At 35.6% G+C, this 22280-nt stretch overlaps 4 protein-coding genes across 9 annotated transcripts; 3 read left to right on the forward strand and 1 right to left on the reverse strand.

Annotated features, from left to right (window-relative positions):
- The first annotated feature begins 2430 nt into the window (after window positions 1–2430).
- On the forward strand, window positions 2431–5951 carry LOC9308865 (RNA-binding protein BRN1). 4 transcript variants are annotated; one of them, XM_021020747.1, is made up of 9 exons: window positions 2431–3087; window positions 3239–3321; window positions 4052–4103; window positions 4213–4338; window positions 4416–4495; window positions 4593–4772; window positions 4873–5221; window positions 5292–5435; window positions 5531–5940. In XM_021020747.1, exons 1-9 carry the CDS (start codon window positions 2910–2912, stop codon window positions 5668–5670), a joined length of 1332 nt encoding a protein of 443 aa, XP_020876406.1. In that variant the 5' UTR covers window positions 2431–2909; the 3' UTR covers window positions 5671–5940. The 4 variants fall into 4 exon arrangements, with proteins under 4 accessions (XP_020876406.1, XP_020876404.1, XP_020876405.1 ...); XM_021020746.1 differs by having other exon boundaries at window positions 2485–3087; window positions 4870–5221; XM_021020745.1 differs by having other exon boundaries at window positions 5292–5951.
- Window positions 5952–6000: 49 nt separating this feature from the next.
- LOC9308866 (rho GTPase-activating protein 2) lies at window positions 6001–8153 on the reverse strand. The gene is made up of 4 exons (XM_021020757.1): window positions 7607–8153; window positions 7348–7468; window positions 6922–7272; window positions 6001–6825 (listed from the first exon to the last, which is right to left on the reverse strand). The coding sequence occupies exons 1-4, from the start codon at window positions 7948–7950 to the stop codon at window positions 6370–6372; spliced, it is 1272 nt and encodes a 423-aa protein (XP_020876416.1). The 5' UTR covers window positions 7951–8153; the 3' UTR covers window positions 6001–6369.
- A 1490-nt stretch (window positions 8154–9643) lies between these two features.
- LOC9310949 (nodulin homeobox) lies at window positions 9644–15041 on the forward strand. Of its 3 annotated transcripts, none has more exons than XM_021020697.1 (16): window positions 9644–9775; window positions 10382–10507; window positions 10587–10742; window positions 10856–10939; window positions 11021–11149; window positions 11304–11522; window positions 11674–11805; window positions 11882–11974; window positions 12288–12440; window positions 12607–12895; window positions 12998–13135; window positions 13224–13293; window positions 13410–13476; window positions 13658–14134; window positions 14214–14251; window positions 14339–15041. In XM_021020697.1, exons 1-16 carry the CDS (start codon window positions 9659–9661, stop codon window positions 14820–14822), a joined length of 2772 nt encoding a protein of 923 aa, XP_020876356.1. In that variant the 5' UTR covers window positions 9644–9658; the 3' UTR covers window positions 14823–15041. The 3 variants fall into 3 exon arrangements, with proteins under 3 accessions (XP_020876356.1, XP_020876357.1, XP_020876358.1); XM_021020698.1 differs by having other exon boundaries at window positions 13410–13470; XM_021020699.1 differs by lacking the exon at window positions 9644–9775 and having other exon boundaries at window positions 10044–10507.
- Window positions 15042–15523: 482 nt separating this feature from the next.
- Window positions 15524–22264, forward strand: LOC9308867 (serine/threonine-protein phosphatase BSL1). The gene is made up of 21 exons (XM_002872752.2): window positions 15524–16029; window positions 16125–16185; window positions 16299–16377; window positions 16482–16561; window positions 16653–16747; window positions 16869–16968; window positions 17054–17123; window positions 17324–17425; window positions 17649–17730; window positions 17816–17986; window positions 18204–18375; window positions 18468–18669; window positions 18802–18972; window positions 19052–19290; window positions 19376–19460; window positions 19553–19651; window positions 19735–19934; window positions 20017–20092; window positions 20182–20317; window positions 20426–20565; window positions 21932–22264. Exons 1-21 carry the CDS (start codon window positions 15828–15830, stop codon window positions 22013–22015), a joined length of 2646 nt encoding a protein of 881 aa, XP_002872798.1. The 5' UTR covers window positions 15524–15827; the 3' UTR covers window positions 22016–22264.
- Window positions 22265–22280: the final 16 nt, after the last annotated feature.

The raw sequence follows: 22280 nt of genomic DNA on the forward strand, positions 1-22280 counted from the left end.
TTATGAAACAAGTCTACAAAAATGATATTAAAAAGGTAAAAATATTAAAATACAATTTTGAGACATAATCTGGCATGAATTCTTTAATACATATGAAATATAAATAATGTGTTGCAGGATTAGATTAAATAAATGAATAAATATTTGTTGAAAAACTAATAACTCATAAAATGTAACAACTAAATGAACCTAATGACACGAAAAAAAAAAAAATAAAAAAATAAAAATAAAGCTATATTAACTATTTTTTAAAAGGTAAAAATGATTATCTTAAATAAAAATGTCAAAGTTAAATAAACATCATTAGAAATATCTTGTAAATTATTATATATCTTCCAGGTATATTAATTTTTTCGAGAACAAGTTGTTGAATATTTTTTGTCTATAAAAAAAAATTTAGAAACAACCAAAAAATATTTCATAATATATGAAAATAATAAAAAATACTAAAATGTGAAGATATGATTATCAGATGTCGATATATCATTTTACAAATTTTTTATATAAAAGATATAAACATTATATTGTATTGCAAGGTGAAAAATGTAAATATTTATTGAGAAACTGGCAACTAGTAGAACCTAACGATAGAGAGATTACACGACTAACAAAGAAGTATTTTGCATATTTTTTTAACAACAATTCTCATAAATGAAATGATCGAGTTTGAATATGACATCATGAAAAATTATGTTAAAGTTTAATGTATATTAAGAAGTTCAAAAATAATATATTGAATTTCATCTTTTTCATTTTTTTTAATATATAAAGTTTTAAACAAAATTTGAAATAACTTAGAATAGATGAAAATAAAATTAGAATTAACATATATGAAATGTAAAAATAAAATTATGAGACACCAACATATTCTTGTGTGAACTTGTTATATAGATTAGATACAAATAATGTATTGAGGTATTTTAAGATAGAAAATAAATTAATACTTTTTTAAGAAAACATGAAGTAGCTAATAATCTAACGGATAATAGAAATCAACGGCTGAAAGATAAAAGGGAGACTCACAAAAATGCCCCTTTTTCAATACCCCTTTTCAAAAATGCCCCTTTTGGATGTCCATTTTTAAAAATACCCCTTTTATGTACAAAATGACTAAATTACCCTTCTTTTAATAAAAGATATTATAAATATATAAGGAAATATAACAAAATTAGGTCCACAAAATACAAAATATTTTTTGGCGGGAAAAGTGATCCCCCAATTTTTCCCACCAAAACACTTGTAAAAATTTGTAAAACCTTTAAAATACCTTGTAAAATTTTCCCGTAAAATTTTTTCCCGCCAAAAAATTTTCCCGCCAAAAAATTTTCGCAAAAAAAATTGCGGAATCACTTTTCCCGCAAAAAAAATTTTTTGGCGGGAAAATTTTTTGGCGGGAAAAATTTTTACGGGAAAATTTTACAAGGTTTTTTAAAGGTTTTTACAAGTGTTTTGGCGGGAAAATTGCGGGATCACTTTTCCCGCCAAAAAATATTTTGTATTTTGTAGACCTAATTTTGTTTCAAATAAGGGTAAAATGGTCATTAAAAATTAAAAGAGGGCAAACTTAAAAATGGACACTCAAAGGGGGCATTTTTGAAAAGGGGTATTGAAAAAGGGGTATTTTTAACAATTTCTCAAGATAAAATATTAGAAGTAGTTTCTAAAAATTAATATGTTGTCTTAAAATGACGGAGTTGACTATGATATTGGTCAAAAATGCATTTTTATGTATATTCCTTATATAGTTGTATACTAGAAATTTCAAAAACACGGTATTGAATTTCATTTTTTCCGTATTATAAAAAATTACAAGAAAGTCCTTCAAAACATATGGCAACAAGATTGTAGAATAATAGTAAAAAAGTAAAAATATATTTATGAGATGCCCATATATTTTTGCATGAAATTTTATATTAAAAAATTGATTTTTTTTTAAAATAGTTTACGATGGGAAATGAATCAGTAGTTGTTGAAAAACTGACAAATGGTAGAACCTAACGGCTAAGAGAATCCGACGACTGGCAAATGAAATATTTTGACTAATTTTAGGAAAAGAATAAAACGGTTCTTTTAAATGAAATTGTCGTGTTTGAATACGACATCGTTAAAAACTATGTTAAACTTTATATGTATATTCTACATATAATAAAAGTTCGAAAAACTGTATTAATTTCTTTCTCATCCTTTTTTATTTTAAAATTTATCAAAATTCGCAATAAAGTAATTTAAATTTTGAACACATTTAACCTATTATATGAACCTAAATTATTTTATTCTATACGTAGATCGGCTGTTTTTTTAAGTCCCAACACTTCGTTTTTATTATTTTTTTTGTTTTTAACATCAAATGTTCGTTTATTTTTAGATCCTGGTTGTCTAATTATTTATAAAAATTGACAGCTTTCCTTTTTGAAACAAAAACAATACAAGTTTGACTACAATACACATTTTTCGAATAATTGTTTTTTAAAAAAAAAACAGATAGAGAGAGAGAAAAAAGAAGAGAAACACAAATAAGACGCGCGTAAAAAGGGAGGGTAATATCGTCATTTACGTTGTATTCCCATAACGAGACAAAACAACCGGAAGTGTTCCCTCGCATCGTAAAGCTTTCTCCTTCCTTCTTTGTACAGCTGTAATGGCAATATCGTAAATAGTAGTAACAGAATGGGCAATTATTGTCAACATTTTATGTAATTTAATTTCCCCAACTCCTCAAATTCCACCATTTTCTTCATCCTCTCCTCCATAATTGATTTTCCTTTTTTTGTTTCTTCAACTAAATAAATAAATTTTTAGAAACCAAAAAAAATTATAGAGAGAGAAAAAACTCAGAGGAGAGAAAGAGAAGACGACGAAGACGACAATTTTTTTGTCAAGAGAGAGAGAGAGAGAAGACGGAGACAACAATGGCGGAAGCGAAGGAGGAGAATAGGGAGAAAAACGAAGAAGAAGAGAGCGTAAAGCTTTTCGTCGGACAAATTCCGAAACATATGTCGGAATCTCAACTCTTAACATTGTTTCAAGAGTTCGCTGTCGTAGACGAGGTCAATATCATCAAGGACAAGATTACACGCGCCTCTCGAGGTTTCCTTTTTTCTTCTTCACGCCTCTGTCTTCGATTTTTGGGATTTTTTTTTTCTTGAAGTTTTTTTGATTGGAAAATGTGGTGTTTGATTCGTCGAGATTTATTTGAATTTCGAAACCCTAATTTGTGATTTAAATCTTCCGATTTTAGGATGTTGTTTTCTGCTATGTCCATCGAGAGAAGAAGCAGATAAGTTGGTCAATGCTTGCCATAACAAGAAGACATTGCCTGGGGTTAGTTTTTTTTTTTTTAATTCTCTGACAATTTTTTATTTCTTTCTTTCTGGGGATTTTTTTTGTTCTTTCAGATGCTTGAATGCGATTTGATGTTGTTTTGTTTTTAATTATTGAATTTCACATCCCACATATTTTTTTTGATCATTTAGAATCTCGAGGTTTTCTTAAAAAACATATCATTCTTAATATCTGATTTTTTGGAACTGCATTGTACTTGTTTTGGGTTTCTGATTGATTCCAGAATTAGCAAATTTCTGATTTCGATTTATGTTTTGCACGAAGCATTTCTTTCTGTTTAGGTGAACATCAATTTCCTTTGCCCGAATCAGAATCGAATCTTTCGATTTTAGAGTCAGCTTTGTTGGAATAGTATGACATTGTTTTGAAATGGTTTCTTTCTTCGAACCCAAGAAACTGCTATCAATGGTTTATCTAGGAAATCGCTAGAATTAGATCAAATGTGTAAATACAAGAGAAAACACTTTTGTTTCACTCTTGAATTGAAGCAAAGTGTTAGTTTTGATCCTTGTTCTTATGAAAATCTGAAAAATCTTGGCAAAAATGAGAATGTGATTTATTGGGATGAATTCTGTGTGTGTTTTAACATCTTGAAAAATGGTTGTTTCGATATTTCTTCGGCCTTTTGTCGATAACCTTCAGGATCTTATCAAGCTTAAATCCTTGTCAGGTCTCTACCTAATTTAACTTTTTTTTTATGATTCTTCAGGCGTCCAGTCTATTGCAAGTAAAGTATGCAGATGGCGAATTGGAAAGGCTAGGTAACGCGATTTCAACTGCTTCTATATGTTGTTTCGTGCTCTATTTTACCCATTTTCATTGTTGTATCATCAATTGATGGATGTATTTTTACTGTATTTTTCAATCCAGAGCATAAGCTCTTTGTTGGTATGCTTCCAAAGAATGTCTCTGAAGCTGAAGTTCAATCTTTATTCTCCAAGTATGGGACCATAAAAGATCTACAGATTCTAAGAGGTGCTCAACAAACAAGCAAAGGTTATATCCATCTCTGTGATCTTTGGTTTCGTTAGTATGCTTTATCAAGTTTTGACCTTTTTGGTTGTTTTTGTTAGGCTGTGCTTTTCTTAAGTATGAGACAAAAGAACAAGCTGTTTCTGCCATGGAATCCATCAACGGAAAACATAAAATGGAGGTAACTGTCTTTTGATAGTTTGACAACTTACCGTTTGTAACACAGAGTTGTGTGTCGTGTGAAAATTTCATCATTATTTTTTTCGTTTTCGTCTTAGGGTTCGACTGTTCCTTTAGTTGTCAAATGGGCAGACACAGAACGAGAAAGACACACAAGAAGACTTCAAAAGGCTCAATCTCACATCGCTCGATTATCTAACGCTGATCCAACAAATCCCTCATTGTTTGGAGCATTACCTATGGGTTATGTTCCACCATATAATGGATATGGTTATCATGTAAGCAAACGAGCCTAATACTCTGTTAGTTCAGGCGTTATAAGATTTGTCTTCATCAAGCTTGTAAATAATAAAATTCTCGTTTCTATTTCCATAGCAGCCTCCTGGAACTTATGGTTACATGCTACCACCAATTCAGAACCAAGCTGCATTTCCCAATATGATTGCACAACCAAACCAAGGTAATAACAATGCATTGCAAGGAACATCGCCTGACTCTGTGCCACCTCGTTTGGCCCGTAGAAACTTTCCTATGCCTCCTGCTAACTACATGGGATCTGGTTATCCTGCTGTACGAGGTCATCCTTTTCCATTTGCTTATCCCAGAGGAATTGTGAGTCCTCGCCCTCTAAGTAGCTCTCCTGGATCCATATCACCTGGCATTGCCAACAGTGGCATGTCAACAACACCTTTAGGAATTGGTTTGAGTTCCGTGGTTCAAACGGAAGGTTAGTGTTAAATCTTATTAGTTTCTTCTCCTATTCCTTTAAGACCTGAAACATTATTTTGGTTCTTTAGGTCCGGAAGGTGCAAATCTGTTTATCTATAATATACCTCGGGAGTTTGGGGATCAAGAACTCGCGGCTGCATTTCAATCTTTCGGTATTGTTCTGAGTGCCAAGGTTTTTGTAGACAAAGCTACTGGTGTAAGCAAATGTTTCGGTAAGCTCTCTATTTGTCTGGTTTTTCCTCTTTTAAAACTGGTTCATTGTGAAGGTAGAAAGAATGCATTCTTTTGTTGTTGCTGTTGGTTGCAGGTTTTGTTAGTTACGACTCACAAGCAGCCGCGCAGAACGCTATTGACGTGATGAATGGTCGCCATTTAGGTGGTAAGAAATTGAAAGTCCAACTTAAGAGAGACAACAACAATGGCCAACAGCCTTCCTTAATCTCCTAAAAGGCTAAAACTCCTCTCTTCAACTTGAAAGTTCATAACAGAAAAAAAAAAAACAAAAAACATATTCAGGCTAATGGGTCGACCCGGTTCAAAGATTTGGACCGATCTTGAATGGATACATCTGTGTAAATCCAAATCTCATTGTGGGTCAAAATGTCCCATCAACTCAATTTTTTTTTTTTTTTTCCTGCAAATAACAATTTGTAATTTATGTGTATTATTGAAATTCATGTAGAAATTTTATGATTTATTAACATTAAATTCATTGAATTTTTCTTCTATCATTTTCTTTTATGATCTGTTGTTTGTCTTTAGAGTTTAGAAGAAAGATTCAGTGTTGTTCAAATATCAAAGAGAAATATCAGATTATCTTGCTACAAAACCAAACATCACAACAAACACAAACAGACAGACACAAACATGAAGAGGTACTACAACAACAGTCAACACAGACAGGTTCAGCCCTTATTGAACCCTAAAATCAGACCTCTCACCAACAATCCCTAAAGACCCTAACAAATTGGACAATAATCTCTGTATTGATTTACAGACACAACCAGTTTTCTTCCTTCTTGTTTGTTCTCTGCAGCAGATTGAACAGAAAACCAAAGTAAAGCTACATAAAAATGAGTTTGTCACCGGTGAAAGCGTGGGAAACGCAGATCAGGCTTTAAGACGATCATTGATTGCTTCTTCATCTTAGTCGCTTGTGCTTGAGCTCAAAGTGTTGTTTTTGTTCTCTGTGAATGATACTAGCGGAGATGCTTTAGGGCTCCAGTCTTCAGTGGTACTGGTGTTTGAAACTCTAGCGTTGTTGTTGAGCTGACTCAAGAAGCATTTCTCTATTGAGCTTAATGATCCAATATCGTGTTCATCTGCGTGGGTAGAGTGGCGGCTGAGATGTTCTTGTTGCTGTTCTACCTCTTCTTCTTCTTCTCCGCATTCGGAATCTGTGCCTTGTGATTCACCGCTGACTTCCATGTCTTGTGCATTGTCAGAATCAGAATCAGTTTGGGAATTGGATGAGTGGGATGGAGAATATCCTTCTGATCCGGTAGCAGTTTCTTCGCGTTCAGCTAGTGTTTTTGTGATGAGAGTCTTAAGCAAGTTCATCACTTGAACAGCATGCATAAGAGCCGTTAATGGATCTGTCATCTATAGTTAGAGAACGCAAGAATCAAACGTTAGTAAGTTTTCAGTGATTCTTATAAAACACTAAGCGTAATTGAACAAGGTTAGGTGTGGTTTTACCTGAGTCATATTAGGAGCAAAAACCATGGCTATATTCCTTGCATTCATTTTGTTAGACTCTTCTTCTTCAACAACATCAGCCATAAGATCAACAGCCCAATTAAGCAAAGCAGACTCAGTTGGCTTCAACTGCTTAATGAGTTCAACGGATTCGTCCTCGGTGTTGCAATTGAGAACTTCCTCAGGAGAAAGACCGTCAAGCACTCCACAAGGTAACTCTCTAAACCAAGCTTTAATAAGACCAGCCAAACAATGCACATCAATATTCTCAGGTACAATACCTCTGTTTAGTTGATCTCTTACATGTTCCTCTTGACTATTCTCAGGGTTTATCCTGAAAATTCCTTCAGCCTACACAAAAAAAGGTATACATATCAATTCAATCTACTCTTAAAAATTCTTAATTTTGATTCCCATTTCCATTACCTTGAGACCTTCTTGAGAGTATAGTCTCTCCTGCATAAGTAATAGAATAGTTGGAACACTGTTTCCTTTCTCGTCATAAGAACATTGCATCGATTCCGCCGATACACCAAACACGCTCACACTGCATTTATATCTAAGCTTTTAGTATTTTGAAACCTAAAGTTCCAATTAAGAACCATTAATTAAGAATCTATAACTGCAGATCCAGTTTCAGATTTTGAAGCAACAGAGAAATTGAGAGAGATCTTTGATTTGATACCTTGCGCTAGGGACTCGACATGGGATCTCAACTTGAAGCTCGTGAGGGAGACCAAGAAAGCCATGGAATCGATCGAATGTTACATGAGTGATGTGTCGAACATTTGTTGGCCAACCAATCTCCATGTGATGAACGGCGGAGGAAATCCCTCCGCCGTCGTCTTGTCTGTTGTCTACACGGCAAGATACTACCGATTTACGCAGCGCCGTTAAGAGAAACTCGACAAGAGACAGTTGTTGCTGATTCTGCTCTTCTTCTTCTTCTTCCTCCGCCGTAGATTTTCTCCTTCCTCCTTTTCCTCCGCCGCAACCTCCGCCTTTAGTCATCATCACAAGCCCCGTCATTAGATGAAGAAATTTCGCAGCTTCTCTCTCTCTCTCTGGACTTGTGCTTCTTCTTCTTCTTCTTCTTCTTCTTCTCTCTCTTTGGAAGTGAATTTGATTTTTGAAATTCTCGAAAAGGTTTTCTCTTTTTTTTTTATTCTTTTGGTTTTATTTTATTGAATATATATTGGTTTTGAATTTTGTCTTTTTGGTTGGATTTCAAACCAACGGTCCACTCATTTCAAAATTATCTCCCTCTAGGGCTATTATTTATCTAATAGTATGGCTTTTATTGGAATCACGTTTTACTCCAAAGAACTTCTCTTTAATTGGTTCTTGGTTGTTGACGTGGCATTTCATTTACGGATCTTCTGGATTTTTTTTGTTTATCTTTGTCAAATTGATAAATTCACTTCATTATAAAACAAATTTCATTAACCAAAAAAAGACTATAAATATAAGTTGATATCAAATACTGAAAAAAATCTTCTTTTTTTTTTGTTGCTACTAATTCCTTTTTATAACAATAAACGATTATTTTTTGGTTAAAAAAAACTACTCCCTCCGTTTTTGAATAGTTGTCGTTTTAGAGCTTTTTTTTGTTTTAAATTAGTTGTCGTTTTAAGGTAATAATGTAATTTATGCCAATAACTACCCAAATTACCCTCATTTTATTGAACACAAATTATTTGTAAATAATTACTTGTCATTTTTATGAGGTTAATATAGTCATTGTATACATTTTCTTAATTTGTCCAAATACAGTTAAAACGACAACTTTTAAAAAACAGAGAGAGTATATTTTTTTTATATAAATGTATTGTTGGGAGAAATTTTCTTGGTTTGTAATGTAATGACCAATTAGATAACATACTTGGATATGCAGATTTTCTCTTTTCCTTTTCTACCCTTACTGAAAATGGTGAACCAAAAATTTATTAACAAAACCGGTTTAACAATATATATGATAAGTATACAATTAACACACATAAAAAAAAGTTTTAAGTCTTTCGTCGCTAGGGTTCTTGTTGCATATTGTGCGATGAAAGCCGCCTCCGAGAAATTTGTTTCAGGTGAGTCGATTTCCTTTCAATTTAGATTGAACTGAAACTATTTTCACCAATTAGATCTTTACGAAATATATGTTTTTGATATCTTACCGAATTTAAAAGATATGTTTATCATTTTTCTGATAGGAGTAGTGTAAAAATCAGCCAAGCATTAAGATTTTTTCCGCCATGAAATTTTCTTTAAAATTCAAATCATGTGTTGTAAAACATATGTTTAGACTCTTTAGATTATCTAAGCGACATATATATTTGATGGACCTCAAATTTAAATAAATAAATCATTATAGAGTTAAAAATTTATGTGGTTGGTAATAAGTGGTAGAAGGTTATTAAATGTTCGTTTGACAAAAAAAAACAAAAAAAAGGTTATTAAATGTTCTAGCATGTAGAAATGGATCAGATCTAAGGTTTTATCACTCACATTCAGATTTAGGCATCCAAAATATCTTAATTTTGGGTTTATTAATCATATATATGGTGTTTGAAATTGGCATGCAAAATCTAAATGTTGAAGTCAAGATTTGATCTTAATTTTCTTAATTTACTAACAAGTTTTGATTTTTTTTTGATATACTTTTGTTTCTAGACCCGTCTAACAAGAAACGATATGATAGAAAAGCATCACCATTAGTATCTATTGATCGAAGAAAAACACGTCAATGTCTAGATTTGAAAGAAAAGCATCATCATCAAACTGTATTTCTGAAACAAAAGCGCCATCAACATCGAAATGTATATCTGAAACAAAAGCGCCATCGACAAAATACGATGATAAAGTAAGTATTTTTCTTCTAAAAGCTCAATGCTTTACTATTTTGATAGTACTAGTTGATCAATTGGTGAAATAAATCTTCACGAGTTTTAAAGTGACTTTGTTCGTTTCACCATCCATGTATAGTGTTGTTATTCGTTTTGCTTAATTTGGGCTTTTTTAAAAAGAAAAAGCTGTGTTGGGCTTTGATTAAACGACTTAGACCCAAAGAAAAGAAGTCACGTGTACTCTCACGTGATTGTCTTCATCGTTTCGACATTTGGAAAGAAAATGTTAGGGTTTGAAATCGTCGCTGGACCAAATAATCCGATAAGCTATAGCTGGAGTCATCCTTCTATGACAGAGAGAGAGAGAGACTCAGTGTCCACATATCTAGAAATTAACCTCATTCTTTTTACATATATACCGTTATGCCACCAAATCCTGAAGATAGATTTCACTGCTTCTTCCCCATACATTTAGTTTTTCTTATCTTCTTCTCTACCATATAACCTAACGCTATAATTCACGGCGGCACAAAATTCTAGTCGCTGATTGCTCTCCATTCACCGGAAATTAGATTCAGTCACTGTTGCGTATATTAGTGACAATCATGGTTCGATTGTTGCAGCCTAAACACATGGTACAAGCTGTGAATGCTTTGCATTGGCGAAACTCTGTGGAATTTCATAAGCTGCTTAAAGATAATGGAGATTTCTCTATTTGCTTTAACTCTGATCAAGGGTTACCACAAAAGGTGCAAATAAACTTGATTTGATTTTTCAGTTTTTTTCTCTTCATTTGTAGTAAAGTACTGATTTTTGGGTTTCTTTCAGATTAGTGTAGAGAAAATGGTGAAAATGTTACCTCGGCACCTCATTGCGGTGGTTATGACTCCTAATAAAGATGGAAAGTCTCGATATATATTGTGTGGGATCAGACTGTTGCAGACGTTGTGCGACTTAACACCTCGTAACGCGAAACTCGAGCAGGTTTTCCCATCTTCATATGTGTCTTTGAGCTTTTGAAGAATTGGAATTAATGTCTCTAAGGAACAGTATTTAGGAATATGGTTGATTCTTTTTTGTTTGCATATTTGTGATAGGTCTTGCTTGACGATGTGAAATTATCAGCACAGATGATTGATCTGGTGATTATTGTGATAATAGCTCTTGGCCGTAACAGAAAGGTTCTTTTCTGTAAAATCCTCTTTGTGTCTATTCCTGTTTCTCTTTGGATCTGTAATTTCATGTCTGTTGCTTGTTTCAAGGAAAGCTGCAATTCGAATAAAGAATCGTTACTAGAGGCTACATTGGTGGCTTCTTGTCTCCACCTGTTTCACGGGTTTATCTCTCCTAACTCCCAAGATCTTGTTCTCGTCTTGCTTGCCCACCCAAGGGTATGAATCAATGCCCTTTATCATAATGTGCTTGAAATGCCAATATTAGGAAAGGATATATCATTGGAAAATAAGAGAATTACGCTTGTGCTTTGAGACCTGGGTTCTGCTGCCTTGGGACAAGTTTGATCTGATTCTTGTTTTTCTCATCTAGGTTGATGTGTTTATAGACAGTGCTTTTGGAGCTGTCCTCAATGTTGTGATATCTTTGAAAGCAAAGTTGCTGTATCGACAAACTGACTCCCCAAAAAGGTTAGGTGCAAGTTCTGTAGAGGAGGTCAACTTCCACTGCCAACAAGCTGAAGCTGCTTTGCAGTTCCTTCATTCTCTATGCCAACACAAACCGTTTAGAGACCGTGTCGCTAAAAACAAGGTTTCTCTAATGCTTGGTGTTTGATGCATCAATTTTAGATTAACTAGTCTCTTGTATATTAATCACGAGTTGTTAATAATTTGTTTTGCTAAATTGATAATTTTGTGGAGGACGAATCTCAGAATTAGGTTTTCTGGTACTCTTCTTTCAGGAGCTATGTGGAAAAGGCGGCGTTCTTAGGCTAGCTCAATCCATACTGTCACTAGCTATTACACCTGAATTTGTTGGAGCAACCATAACTATAGCTTCCACGTCTAGAATGAAAGCAAAAGTCCTTTCAATTGTAAGTCTATTGACATTTAGCAAAGTTTTTCTCTATTTACTGTCTGCTACTCATACCAAAGTTCATGTTCCTGCAGTTGCAGCATTTGTTTGAGGCGGAAAGTGTCTCATTCCTTGACGAGGTTGCAAATGCAGGAAACTTGCAACTAGCCAAAACTATTGCCTCAGAGGTTAGTCCTAATAAGGGGCTCTGCTCTAAAATCGATAGGACGTTTTCCTTCTTGATTTGAAAGGTTTAGCACTGGGTGACACTGCTATTTATGGAGATTACTGGTTTCTATATGTTGTAACTAGTCATAGAACAAACCTCAAGTTGGCTTAGTGATAATCAGCTCTGCTCTATAGTCTAAACCTACAGTTTCCTAAATGGCATATGTTGTTAAATTGACATTTTGTAGTTTCTGTTCCTCAATTCTCTCCCGGAAAGTTTATCTTTGTGAAGTTAGTGTTGACTTATTCAGTGATGATATATCTGCAATCTAGGTTCTTAAATTACTGAGGCTTGGCCTTTCTAAAGCTTCCATGGCTACTGCTTCTCCTGACTACCCGATGGGTTTTGTGCTACTTAACGCTATGCGCTTGGCTGACGTGCTCACGGATGACTCAAATTTTCGATCTTTTTTCACTGAACATTTTGTAAGTATCCAATTATTCCTGCCTCTGCTAAAGTCTTTTGTTTTATTTATTGTTTTGGCACATATGATTCATACAATTTATGGGCTGTCGTTGGTCTGGTTATAAATTAATTGCGCTACTGAAATTCTGTAATTTGATGTGTGACGGATGTTCAATCTTTCTCCAGAGCATGGTTCTCAGTGCGGTATTTTGTCTCTCTCATGGAGATTTCTTGTCAATGTTGTGCTCTTCTGATCTTTCTTCAAGGGAGGATGATGCGAATGTTGATTACGATCTGTTTAAGTCAGCCGGATGGGTTTTAAGTATATTTTCATCTTCTGGGCAATCAGTCACACCTCAATTCAAGCTCAGTTTACAAAATAACCTTACCATGTCTTCATATGCACACCAACGAACATCCTTATTTATTAAAATGATCGCGAATCTTCACTGTTTCGTTCCCAACGTCTGCGAAGGTGATTTTTTTTTCCCGTCACTATCTTCTTCATTTTCCTGTATCATATCTTCGGTTTACCTTCGTTTGTTACTAAGTGTATTCGCTGTTAATATCTCTGCAGAACAGGATAGGAACCGTTTCATTCAGAATGTTATGAGTGGATTGCGAAAAGATCCTTCAAGCATATTGATTAAGATGTTACCAGGCTCTTCATATACTCCAGTGGCACAGAGAGGCACTGGTGTTTGCAGAAACCTAGGTATGTATCTCTATCCCGAGATACATATATTATTTTTCATATACACATGTTTTGGCGATTTTGTTTTGATGGATATTTGTATATGTAGGTTCTCTGTTGCGCCATGCAGAATCCTTAATCCCTAGTTCCCTCAATGAGGAAGATTTCCTGCTTTTGAGGTAACAGAAAGCCTCTTCAGTCATTGTACTTTTCACCGATGACTATATTAAAGATTTATAGTTCTCTAGATGTGCTATTTTATGTAGCCATTTTTTCGGGATATTGTCTTGTGCAGGGTGTTTTGTGACCAGTTGCAACCGCTAATCCATTCCGAATTTGAGGAAAGTCAAGTACAGGTGAAGGTGAAAAAGCTTTTTGCTCTCTTCTACATTGCTTTTACAGTGATCTTGTTTTGTTTAAGATTATCTGTTTTGTTACACTGATACAAGTAGCTATAACATGGCTTTACTAATGTCCATCGTATGTTGAATTTATACGAAAGACAGGTTTTTTTCTAACCTTCAAATGTTATGTTTGTTCTAGGATATTGAAGGTACGGGAGGGAATTTATCTGGTAAGCAGCAGAGAAAAGAGATTCTGAATCTTAACAATGAGGAAGCTTCAGAGAATTGTGATGTCCGAGTTGAAGGTATGATAACAAAGCAAGGCGTGAACGAGGAGGTGGACACAGTTGAACGGTTGAAAGAAAGCGATGCAGATGCGAGCAATCTTGAAACCAGTGGTTCAGATACAAGCTCTAACAGAGGGAAGGGTCTGGTTGAAGATGGAGAGTTGGTTCAGAATATGAGCAAGCGGTTTAAAGGCAGTGCGTCAGGAGAGGTGAAGGAGGATGAGAAATCTGAAACCTTCCTTGTCTTTGAGAAGCAGAGGACGAAACGGAAGCGTAGTATTATGAATGATGATCAAACGGGGATGATCGAGAAGGCGCTTGCTGATGAACCTGATATGCAGCGGAATTCAGCTTCGATACAGTTATGGGCTGATAAATTAAGTCAGAAGGTGAGTTCAAGAATTCTACTCTTTTTAATTTCCAACAGGTATTACGAACGATGCACTTGTTGATTACGCGATTTTGCAGGGTCCGGAGGTTATTACATCTTCGCAGCTGAAAAACTGGTACTTGCTTTTTTGTTTTCCTCTCTGTCAACTGCAAAGAGAATCGTAATCACAATACGTTATCTGACATTGATAGTTTATTCTCAGGCTGAATAACCGAAAAGCGAAACTAGCTCGAGCAAACAAGCAAACGGGGACAGTTCGTGACAATAACAGCTCAGGGGAATTACCGGAGAGCCCTGGAGATGAAAACACTTGGCAGCAGAAACCATCAACACCATATAAAGATCAGACTGCATCTAAAACCCCGAAAACAGGAGAGAATCTGTTGAGATCATCGTCATCATCAGAAGAAGGGATAAAGCAAGGGCAACAAGTGAGGCTTATGGACGAGAGAGGAGACGAGATAGGGAAAGGAATGGTGTTGAGAACAGACGGTGAATGGTACGGTTTAAGCCTGGAGACAAGACAGATTTGTGTAGTTGATGTAACGGAGCTTAGTGAGTCATATGATTGGAGCAAAAAGATGATCCCTTATGGATCTGATGATGTTGGAAGGACTTTCACAGAGGCGAATTCGAGGTTTGGAGTTATGAGAGTGGCTTGGGATGTGAATAAGCTTCAGTATTAGAGTTAGACTCAGTTGCATTGAATTTGATTAGTAGGATGTTTTTTTTTTTAACTGTTTAGGGATTCTCTATTGGTCCTTAATTTGAAAGATTCTCTGTTTTATGGGCTTTTGTCTATCTCTCTGTATCACTCACTCACTCTCTGGTTATTTACAGGCAAAGGCTGAGACTTTGAGAGTAAATAGTGAAGATAATAACAGAAGGAAGAGTTTGACTTTTTATCTCACTTAGTTGACTTAATGCTATTTAAAGAAATAAACAAATATTTTTCGTGATTTAAGGAAGATAAATGATAGTAAATCTAAGAAGAAATCAATTTAAAGCTTTGGACAATGAATTCCATAAGGCTAAAGATTATTTGAACAGTTTGGATAAATTACCCAAAAAGGCTACAACTTACAGATTATTCAATTAAATTCTTTTGAAAAAGTGTATAGAATTAGAATGTTCTTTTAAAAGAAAATTCAAACTCCAAAGTTTCGATAAGTGTTAGAAAAGAAATGCTTTTCTTAGAATTGTTTAATTAAATTTCGAGAGATTCAAATTTACAAAGTATTTGAGTAATCAAAAAAGAAGAGATTCAGGGTACTCTCGACAATTCACGCGCATATACAGCCGTTGACTAAAGAAGAAGACTAAAAGTACAGCTCAGCGGAAACGCCTTTTCCTTTTCTATCCGAAGAAAACTGTGTCCTCCAAATCTCGGCGAAGCAAACATTTTATTTTTTATTTTTTTTCTTCTCTTTTAATTCAAAAAAAAAAAAAAATAGTCTCTGAAAAAAGAAAGGTTTACTTGGGGAGAAGACAGAGTCCGTCCGTCGTAACTCGCCACCGTTGTCCGCCGTGAAGTCTTACTCTTCCGATCTGAAGTTTCTACCTAGTCCTTTCATCAGTGCCGAGTCTTTCCGTCTTTGATTCGCTTTCTAGGTTTCGTTTTCTCAATTCTCTGGTTCTCTGGTTCATTTTTGGCTGTTGCGGGATCGATTTATACGCGTAAAGTGGTTTCCATGGGCTCGAAACCGTGGCTACATCCAGCTCCTCAGTATAAAACCCTAGAAACCTTTTGGGATGATGAAGACGATGCTCCTGGTCCTAGATGCGCTCATACACTTACCGCCGTTGCAGCTACTAAGACTCACGGTCCTCGACTTATACTCTTCGGCGGCGCCACCGCTATTGAGGGCGGAAGTTCTTCAGTTCCTGGGATCAGTAAGTATCCTTGATTGAATTTTAATTTCGAAATATTTCTTTCGGTTTGATCTGGAGTTGCCTGATGCTTCTTCTGTGGTTGTTCTGTTTTCTAGGGTTAGCTGGTGTTACCAATTCGGTGCATTCTTATGATGTTCTCACTAGGAAGTGGACAAGGTAAAAGAGACATTGTCTTTAGTGTTAAGATTTTGTTCTTTGGTTTATTGTTTTCTTGCAAATCCACGTTGGTTTGATGGAGACTTGCCTTGTCAATTTCTGGATTTGTGCAGGCTTAAACCGGCTGGTGAGCCTCCGTCTCCTAGAGCTGCTCACGCCGCAGCTGCAGTTGGCACCATGGTCGTTTTTCAGGTTATTTATAGATCATTCTGACCGTTTATTGGTTCATGTGATAGGCTTTTGGTCAATTGTCATTGTCCATGTATGACACATACTTATGTTTGTCTAATTAACAGGGTGGCATTGGCCCAGCGGGGCATTCTACTGATGATCTTTACGTTCTTGACATGACTAATGATAAGTTCAAGTGGCACAGGTAAGAGACTCTTTATAAATTTCCTAGTTCCTGTCGCTCTTTGCAATCTGTTTTATTGATGTCAGAATTATTTCATTTAATGCGTGTTCAGGGTGGTGGTTCAAGGGGATGGTCCAGGCCCTCGCTATGGCCATGTTATGGATTTAGTTTCTCAGAGATATCTTGTTACAGTCACCGGAAATGATGGTAAGAATACGTCTGTTTCATTATTTTTGGTTTTTATATGGAAATGTTAGTCATTATTCTGTTTATTTCTTAAAGAATCCACATATCCTAACAAAAATGTGTCCATCTGTGTATGGAACAGGGAAACGAGCTCTTTCTGACGCTTGGGCCCTGGATACAGCTCAGAAACCATATGTATGGCAGAGATTGAACCCAGATGGTGACCGGCCAAGTGCTAGAATGTTAGTGATTAAGTTGATTTTAATGGCTATTGTAGAACGGCTAATTCTTCAACTGAATTTTCATATTTTGATTTTTTGTGCATAGGTATGCTTCTGGCAGTGCTCGTTCTGATGGCATGTTTTTGCTCTGCGGGGGAAGAGACACCTTGGGAGCGGTATACTTTTTTTCTCCATTAATCTCTTGTGCAGAAATTAGTAGACTCCTTTTTTTTCCAGGATAGGACCAGATAAGTTACAGAAATCTCGAATCCAGAGCTTTGCTTATTTTGCTATGAGATCCAAATTTTAAGATATTATGTTTTCAATCTTTTTTATGAATGCTGGTATATTCTCTTATGTATTTGTGTGTCTGCAGCCTTTGGGAGATGCTTATGGGCTGCTAATGCATAGAAATGGTCAGTGGGAGTGGACGCTGGCTCCAGGTGTAGCTCCTTCTCCAAGATATCAACACGCAGCGGTAAACCAAATCTTGCTCTAATTTCGAAAAATATGGAAAAAAACTTCTGAAGCGTTGACTAATACTAGTATCACAGAGGACTGCACATTGTAGCTTTAGAAACTGAGTTGACTGTTGTTTTTCTTCTATTATGAAATGATTGATGAAGCATTTTATTTCATTTACAATACCATGCTCTAATTCCAGCCATTGCAATGAGTTCCTTAATTGCTTTTCTTATCAGGTTTTTGTAGGTGCAAGATTACATGTCAGTGGTGGTGTGCTGAGAGGAGGCCGTGTAATAGACGCTGAAGCATCTGTTGCAGGTAATAATGATGGTCAGCTAATTCTCGCAGGTTTTACTCCCTCCTCTCGATTTTTGATCTTGATATGGAATCTATTTTCTCGCAGTGCTTGATACTGCTGCCGGTGTATGGTTGGATAGAAATGGGCAAGTTACTTCTGCACGCGGAATTAAGGGACAAATCGATCAAGATCCGTCTTTTGAACTTATGCGACGCTGTCGCCATGGTGCCGCATCAGTTGGCATCCGGATCTATGTGCATGGTGGTCTAAGAGGAGGTAAGGCTGATAATTTTCCTTTTGTACAACAAGATGCCTAAGTTTATTGCAGTACATATACATTAGTTCCGTAGTTTCACGTTTCATAAAATATGTCAAGTTGAATCTTAGGAAGTTTTTATGGTACACTTACATCTCTTGTAGTTATTTTTTATGTCTCAAGTCATCTATCTTTTTCTCAGAGTATGACGATTACGGTAATTTTATTTCCGCACAGATGTGTTACTTGACGATTTTCTAGTTGCTGAAAATTCAACATTCCAGTCAGACATCAGTTCTCCTTTGCTAGCATCAGATAGAACCCAACAAAGTTCAACTCCCAGGTTTTCTTATGCCGCACGACCTCCTTCAGGCTCTGAACCAACCTTTGCCATGTCTGAGGGACTGAGGTCTATCCCATTTCCTACCCTCTTAGTTTGTGGTTAACCGTGTCTAGTTGTTTGAGCATGACTTATCTTACTTTTCTCCTTAACAATATCAGCTTGGATGAAAATTCATTGGAGAAATTGACGGAGGCTTCTGCAGCTGAAGCAGAGGTAGCTAGTTCTGTTTGGCGAGCTGCACAACTAGGATCTGGTACTCTGGATGAAGAACCCTCTACCTCTGATGCCAGCTCGCCAACTGTAGAAACTACTACTGATGATATTGCAAATGAAGGAGATGTCAGGCTTCATCCGAGAGCTGTATGTTAATCCCTAATAATATTATACATTTCTCTCTTTGTTTCATGCCTTGGACATATTGGCTGCTTAGTTTGAAATACTTCCCAACCTAGTCTTTTGCGTATTTGATTACCGAATTATCTCATTTGATAGGTTGTGGTAGCAAAAGAGACGGTTGGCAGTCTGGGCGGCATGGTAAGACAGCTAAGCTTGGATCAGTTTCAGAATGAGAGCCGGCGGATGGTTCCCATGAATAATAGCGATGTGCCACAACCTACCAAGAAGTTCACGAGACAGAAGTCTCCGCAAGGCCTACATAAAAAGGTATCATTCTTCTGCAATCTTCTCATTTTCCTGGACACAGTCACTCTTACTATCTCTACTAATATGTTGTTGCTTGCAGGTCATTGCTGCTTTGTTGAGACCTCGAAACTGGAAACCTCCTGGCAATAGGAAGTTTTTCTTGGATTCTTACGAAGTTGGGGAACTCTGTTATGCTGCCGAACAAATATTTATGCATGAACAAACAGTTCTTCAGCTAAAAGCTCCTATCAAAGTCTTTGGCGATCTCCATGGGCAATTTGGCGATTTAATGCGTTTATTTGATGAATATGGATTTCCCTCAACAGCTGGAGACATCACGTAAGTTTAAGAAATCGATTGAACGTTGTGGAGTTTTACTAAAAAAATAGTCACTGAACTATTAAACTAAACGTGTTTGCCTCAGGTATATTGACTATTTATTTTTGGGAGATTACGTTGACCGAGGACAACACAGCCTGGAGACTATAACTTTGCTGCTTGCATTGAAGGCAAGATGGTGCCTAATTTCACATCACCCATATTACTAGTGTCATTCAAATTGTGCTTTTTGGTTTTATGGTTCTTAGATATTCCTGTGCAGATTGAATATCCGGAGAATGTTCACTTGATTCGTGGAAATCACGAGGCTGCTGACATAAATGCACTATTTGGTTTCCGTCTTGAATGCATAGAAAGAATGGTACATGCCTCTCTGCAGAAATATTCATCGTGTTTGTCGCTAGCTTTTCTGCGTAGACTAAGCCTGCTCTGTACTTCTACCAGGGAGAGAACGATGGCATCTGGGCGTGGACAAGATTTAATCAACTTTTTAATTATCTTCCTCTCGCTGCTCTAATCGAGAATAAAATTATATGTATGCATGGTGGAATTGGGAGGTCAATCAGTACAGTGGAACAGATTGAGAAGATCGAAAGGCCCATAACAATGGATGCTGGATCCCTTGTTCTTATGGATTTATTATGGTAATCCATCCTTTCTGGTCCTGCTTTCATATCAATCACTATTTCTTATATCCCTGAGTTAATGACGTTTTTTGAAGTACAGGTCTGATCCTACAGAGAACGATAGTATTGAGGGTTTAAGACCAAACGCCAGAGGACCTGGTCTTGTCACGTTTGGGGTAAAATACCCCTTTTATTCGCTCTTAGTCGTTTCTTATTAATATTATTTTGGGAGCCAATCACTGAGGGCGTAATCTTGATATTGCAGCCTGATAGAGTAACAGAATTCTGTAAGAAGAATAAACTGCAGTTAATTATCAGGGCCCATGAATGTGTAATGGATGGATTCGAAAGATTTGCACAGGGACAGTTGATCACGCTTTTCTCCGCCACAAATTACTGCGGTTAGGAGAAACAAAACCCGTCAAAAAAACTTCATCTTGTATCTATGTTTGTATTCTTGGATAGGCAAAACATGAAGAAATAAAACATTGTGATACTCTGTTAAACAGGAACTGCGAACAATGCGGGAGCTATATTGGTGGTTGGCAGAGGATTGGTGATTGTGCCTAAGTTAATTCATCCTCTTCCACCTCCCATCTTATCTCCAGAGAATTCTCCAGAACATTCTGGAGACGACGCTTGGATGCAGGTAACAATAATCTTACTACTACTTCTGTTCCAAATTACTTCAAATCCATACATCAACTCTTTTACTACCATCATCTATATATACATTTTTGGATCACAATTAGCAAATAAATCCTGAAGTTAAGAAGTATTTACAATAGCATGCCATTAACATTAATTATTTAGATTTGTTTTATTTAAATAAAGATTTTTAAATGAAATTCATTTCTCATATATTTAGTCTATATATACATTTTTGGATCACAATTAGCAAATAAATCCTGAAGTTATGAAGTATTTACAATGACATGCCATTAGCATTAATTATTTAGATTTGTTTTATTTAAGTAAAGATTTTTAAATGAAATTCATTTCTCATATATTTAGCAAAAGTCTCTACAAAATCTTTCCTTATTTATTTAAGTAAAGATTTTGAAATCAAATATGTTCTCAACAATTTACCAAAAATCTCTACACAATCTTTTTAAAAATCTCGACTTAGTTAACTTCTGATTTTTATCTGCAAAAAAGAAAAAAATTAATAGTAACGAGTGATGTAAAAATCGGGAATGTTGATATTACAATTTCTTCTACTTTTTTTTTTTCATATAATGAAAATTATTTTTTAGGGATACTCTCTCAAAACCTCTAAATAAAACAAAATGTTTCAAAAGATAGCTTCTCTTTTGGCGGGTCGACACGCAAACCCGCAACTCTCTACGGGCTTATCCGCATGAACCTGCAACCCGTAGTGGATAAAAATATTATTTTAAAAAAATAACAAATGATGTTTAATTTTACGGGACGGGGTTATATGGTGCAACGGGTTTAGATCGATATTAATTATTAAACAATATACTATGGATGAAATCTTAGAATTAAAAATCAAAATTTAATTATAAAATCAGAAATACTAAACAAAATAAACAATATTAACAAAACAAATACAACTTAAAATTTTGCTAAATAATTTTTTAGTTATAAAAAAATCGATCCGCGGTGTACCGCGGGGTAAAATCTAGTTAGAACACATTCTCCAAAACAAAAAACTTGAAACTTGTTTCAGCCACGGGTAACCTGACCTTAGTGTAAGAGACTGTCTTTTTCTTGTTCCTAGAAACATTTGGCCTAAACCGGAAGCACATATAGTTCTGGAACAATAAAAGACAATTTCCTAGCATGTACAAGTGTAACATGATGTCTTTGTTTCAGCCACAAACTGAGCAACTCGCTCTTAGTTAGTAGTTATGTATTTACTTATACCAATAAAGTCTCCAAAAATCTTCACTTTTGCGTAGAAAAACAGATAGGAGAGTGTGTACCTATATCTTTTTTTTTAGCTACGAACCAGACACTGAACCTAAAAGCACACAATTTATCTTTTGCAGGAGCTGAACATCCAAAGACCGCCAACTCCGACACGAGGCAGGCCACAACCAGATTTTGACAGAAGCTCGCTTGCATACATTTGAACCTGATTGCATTCCCGGTTTCTGCTTCCAGTTCATGAAGTCAACAATTATTGGATTTTGGTAAACTCTATACAAGTATAGTAAGATTTATGTTTCAAAATTTGCAGTGTTCATATACTCTGCCGCACATGTGTAATATAACCCACTATACCACCAGAGAATGAGAATGGTATAGTACTTTTTTTTTTTTTTTGGTTTCTTCCCTCCTTTGCTTTTTTACTAAAAAAACTCTTAGTGAGATAAGTTATATTTCTCCTGTGCATCT

Source organism: Arabidopsis lyrata, assembly GCF_000004255.2.
Source record: "Arabidopsis lyrata subsp. lyrata unplaced genomic scaffold ARALYscaffold_6, whole genome shotgun sequence".
Classification (NCBI taxonomy): domain Eukaryota; kingdom Viridiplantae; phylum Streptophyta; class Magnoliopsida; order Brassicales; family Brassicaceae; genus Arabidopsis; species Arabidopsis lyrata.

What these genes read in the sequence shown, in the direction of transcription:
- LOC9308865 (XM_021020744.1), top strand. Translation starts at nt 2,910, where the DNA reads ATGGCGGAAGCGAAGGAGGAGAATAGGGAGAAAAACGAAGAAGAAGAG. An exon ending in ACGGAAAACATAAAATGGAG is followed by an intron (nt 4,496 to 4,592) that starts GTAACTGTCTTT and finishes TTTTCGTCTTAG; the next exon opens with GGTTCGACTGTTCCTTTAGT. An exon ending in ATAATGGATATGGTTATCAT is followed by an intron (nt 4,773 to 4,869) that starts GTAAGCAAACGA and finishes CTATTTCCATAG; the next exon opens with CAGCCTCCTGGAACTTATGG.
- LOC9308866 (XM_021020757.1), bottom strand. Translation starts at nt 7,950, where the DNA reads ATGACGGGGCTTGTGATGATGACTAAAGGCGGAGGTTGCGGCGGAGGA. An exon ending in TGTCGAGTCCCTAGCGCAAG is followed by an intron (nt 7,469 to 7,606) that starts GTATCAAATCAA and finishes ATATAAATGCAG; the next exon opens with TGTGAGCGTGTTTGGTGTAT. An exon ending in ACTCTCAAGAAGGTCTCAAG is followed by an intron (nt 7,273 to 7,347) that starts GTAATGGAAATG and finishes TTTTTTGTGTAG; the next exon opens with GCTGAAGGAATTTTCAGGAT.
- LOC9310949 (XM_021020697.1), top strand. Translation starts at nt 9,659, where the DNA reads ATGTCTAGATTTGAAAGAAAAGCATCATCATCAAACTGTATTTCTGAA. An exon ending in TCTTGCTTGCCCACCCAAGG is followed by an intron (nt 11,150 to 11,303) that starts GTATGAATCAAT and finishes TTTCTCATCTAG; the next exon opens with GTTGATGTGTTTATAGACAG. An exon ending in TCTTCGCAGCTGAAAAACTG is followed by an intron (nt 14,252 to 14,338) that starts GTACTTGCTTTT and finishes GTTTATTCTCAG; the next exon opens with GCTGAATAACCGAAAAGCGA.
- LOC9308867 (XM_002872752.2), top strand. Translation starts at nt 15,828, where the DNA reads ATGGGCTCGAAACCGTGGCTACATCCAGCTCCTCAGTATAAAACCCTA. An exon ending in TACAGTCACCGGAAATGATG is followed by an intron (nt 16,748 to 16,868) that starts GTAAGAATACGT and finishes TGTATGGAACAG; the next exon opens with GGAAACGAGCTCTTTCTGAC. An exon ending in CGCAAGGCCTACATAAAAAG is followed by an intron (nt 18,973 to 19,051) that starts GTATCATTCTTC and finishes TGTTGCTTGCAG; the next exon opens with GTCATTGCTGCTTTGTTGAG.